The 3,348-nt window shown below is 45.0% G+C and overlaps 2 protein-coding genes across 2 annotated transcripts; both read left to right on the top strand.

The window, feature by feature from the left end:
- Positions 1-16: 16 nt before the first annotated feature.
- On the top strand, positions 17-1,031 carry CC1G_13492 (hypothetical protein; the record flags this gene model as incomplete). The annotated part of the gene is made up of 4 exons (XM_001841596.2): positions 17-100; positions 182-392; positions 662-810; positions 969-1,031. 4 exons carry the CDS (start codon positions 17-19, stop codon positions 1,029-1,031), a joined length of 507 nt encoding a protein of 168 aa, XP_001841648.2.
- Positions 1,032-2,078: 1,047 nt separating this feature from the next.
- Positions 2,079-2,384, top strand: CC1G_15835 (hypothetical protein; the record flags this gene model as incomplete). Its single annotated transcript, XM_002909973.1, has 1 exon — positions 2,079-2,384. The coding sequence occupies one exon, from the start codon at positions 2,079-2,081 to the stop codon at positions 2,382-2,384; it is 306 nt and encodes a 101-aa protein (XP_002910019.1).
- Between the last annotated feature and the right edge of the window lie 964 nt (positions 2,385-3,348).

A 3,348-nucleotide genomic window follows, 5' to 3' on the forward strand; every position in this document is an offset into this window, starting at 1 on the left:
GGGTATGACAATGCGAATGGCGGGGCGTTGGATATTGGGAGGAGGTTTATCCCGAGGGCGTGCCGCTTATTGCGCTCACGGATACGTTTACGACCGATGCGTTCTTCAAGGTGTGTTGTCCCGAGCCATTTGTAGGTACTTACTGATCTACCGTTTGTTTTCGTTTCGTCGCCCGTTGTAGGACTTTGCCCAATCTACTCCCCGCGTCCGACGTTGGACGGGTCTGCGACAGGATTCCGGTGATCCCAAGCTATTCGCTCCGCGGGTGAAAGAGTTTTATGAAGCGCTTGGAGTGGACCCGAAGGAGAAGCTTTTGGTTTATTCGGATGCGTTGAATGTTGAGAAGGCGGTTGGGTTGTGGGACCAGTGTCGGGGGTTGGGTTTGGAGAAAGGTGAGTGTTCTTGGTTTTTCTCGGGTGGTGGAGATAGTTGTCGTCCTCGGAGTCATCAACGCATTTCGATTGGCGTTTCTGTCTTCGGGTGTAGAATGGATGGGCGTCTGGTGGAGGCCAGCCTCCCCGTGGCCTCTCTCCCACTGTCCTCGCCCGATCGTCACCTCCGACCTTCGCGTCAATCGAAGGTTCCATGCATTCCATGCACTATCTCGTCTGTCATTCCACCTACTCTTATCCGGTACTAATACATCATCCCCGATTCTTAGTGTCCTTTGGAATCGGAACGCACTTTACGAACGACTTCAAGACCAAGTCGAGCGGTGGAAAGGCGAAGAGTAAGGCGTTGAATATTGTGATAAAGTTGGGTGTGTTGGGAGGGAAGCCATGTGTCAAGTTGAGCGATGATTTGAACAAGGTGCGTTCTTTGTATCTCTTTCGGGCTTGGTTGGGACTCTGTGGACGGATCATTTCCTTGTTCGAGTTTTATTCTGTTTGCTGTCAAGTCAACCCCACTGGAGGCTTGGGCGTTTCGGCTCGGAATTATCCAAAGGATTTTCTAATCTTATATTTTAGACGACGGGGGACAAAGCAGTCGTGAACCATGTTGTTGAGCTGTATGATTTACAGACGAAGTAGTCGCCTTGGCGCTGTGGATTTGTGTATGCCTTTTTTGGTGAAACCACTTTCTAGATATTACGAGTGCCCGAGAGTTGAAAGGATGGTTGAATAGGCAATGGATCTTGTGCTTTGTATATTGAATGTATCTTTTGCGTGTACTTCATAGCTGTATTGTAATTTATAGAGACTTGATTTCTCTCAGTTGGTTGTCAGAGTAACCACTTGAAATTTTTATTTTGGCAGCTGTGTTTTACTAACTATTGGCAATACTGTAATCTTCACTCAGGACATGCACAAAATGAGATGGATCAAGGCATGATAGAGAAAGAGAGATGTGCTTCAGCAATGAAACACGAAAAGTGTTAAAGGTTTGGGATGATGACCCAAAGCACTATGAGAAATGTGACCACATCCGTGGGTTGCAGGGGCAGACGACACCACCAAAAAGTACCTAACCATTCAATCAATGAAATATCAAATGATCCTTCTTGTCACCTGGGATAATCAGTGTCAATGAATTGGACCTTCTTTTCTTCTTTTCACTGAGACTTGTAGTTAGTAATACAGGGTGTCACTGACGAGCAAACACTATATACTACAGGTGTGTACTCTAGAACTTACCAGGAGATAGAGTGTAGTGAGGCTAACTTAGTGGCTAGTAAAACTGGTGGTAAGACAGTTATCGATTAGAGACCACAGAGGTCAGTATTTATACTGTACAGAGTGTGTGACGAATGTGACATAAATTACCTAAATATAGTATGTGTGACAGAGGCTGTGTGAGGCTATACGAATGAGTAATCGAATGAGTAAGCTGTGACTACGTATGACTCATAATGACGCAATGATGAGTAATGCATCATGTGATGTTCCAGAACATTCTACGGTGGAACATTCCAGAAGAGTCTGGACTCAGTCGTACTAATCTAATCTAATCTATGATAAGATAAGATAAGTTCAACACTCCCCCTCGCTAAGTGCAGCCTTCAATAAGCGCGCTGAGCGTATGTCGATTGCTTAGTGGAACCGAAGTCCCAACTGTTCTCGGAACTGCTTGAACTTGACATGACCAAGAGGTTTGGTAAACATGTCTGCAGGGTTGTCGTTTGTATCAACTCGAAGGATTTCAACGTCTCCTTCTTCAACACGTTCGCGAATGTAGTGATAGCGAACATCAATGTGTTTGATACGACGTTCCTGAATGGGATTGGTGCCGATAAAGATGGCTCCATTGTTGTCCGTGTTAGGAATACAATGCACATGTCACCTCTATTCCATTTACGGGTACAAGGATGCCCAATTATGTACGAACGTTTCATGTATCCTTATACGGACATTCTATTGTTCTCTGATCTCGGATATATTAAGTAGTTCTATTGTTCTCTTGTATCCCTGTTTCCCAATTCGGACATCTTATTGTTCTACCGTATATAGACATCCCTTTGTCCCCAGACGTATATAGGTAGTGACTGCTGTTATGGACTATACGTGATACAAACACGTGTCGTCCAGTACTCAGCGACTTTGTGGTCGATGAATCAACTCGTGACTACGTCAAGAGTTCTTCGCCTGTAGCTTTGTGAACTTCGAGCTAGACTTTGAGTGATAATTAAAGATATTTGTATTTGCACTGAGACTTGGTATAGCTTTGTGAACAATTAAGAACGAAGTGAGGAAGCTAACTAAGAGAACTAGAGAGTTTATATACTAGAAGATGTGTGTTAACCATGAGGCGTAGTCCTCATGGATAACATGCGTATTCCGCGGAATGTATGTAGGTTTTGGTGTGTTTTTAATGAGTATCAGTCAGCAGTCATCAATGCGCAGTAAACATGAGTAAGACGATGAGTTGAGATGAAAAACATAAGGTGGAAATGAGGTAGGTATAGTAATACAGTATAGTAAGCATACATGTTCGTAACATTACCCCCCTACTAGAGTTAAACTACTCCTGGAGTTTACCTTTACCCTTGCATCGGCTAGCAAGGTGACCCGTCTTTCGGCAGAGGTTGCATGTCGGAATTCCAATTTGACGAAGGCGGGAGATAAAGTCGCGAACCCAAATTGGGTTCAGTTCGGAACCTAATGGTTGGTTCCATGACTGGGTGGGGTCGTCGACGTCGATGATCTCCTTTTGGGGAGCAGATGGGGGAGTCGGTGTCGGAGGGTATTGGAGAGGAGGGAGATCGTTGGGATCGAATGAAGTATCCCGTAGAGTCGCCCGATATAAGATATTGGATGATGGTCCGGGAGTTGGCATACGAAGTTGAGTTGGTCGTTGTATAATAGGTGAAGGAATATCGTCAGGAATGGGCATAGGAGGTGGGGGAGGTTG

The sequence above is a fragment of the Coprinopsis cinerea genome (assembly GCF_000182895.1).
Source record: "Coprinopsis cinerea okayama7#130 chromosome Unknown cont3.60, whole genome shotgun sequence".
In the NCBI taxonomy this organism is placed as follows: Eukaryota; Fungi; Basidiomycota; class Agaricomycetes; order Agaricales; family Psathyrellaceae; genus Coprinopsis; species Coprinopsis cinerea.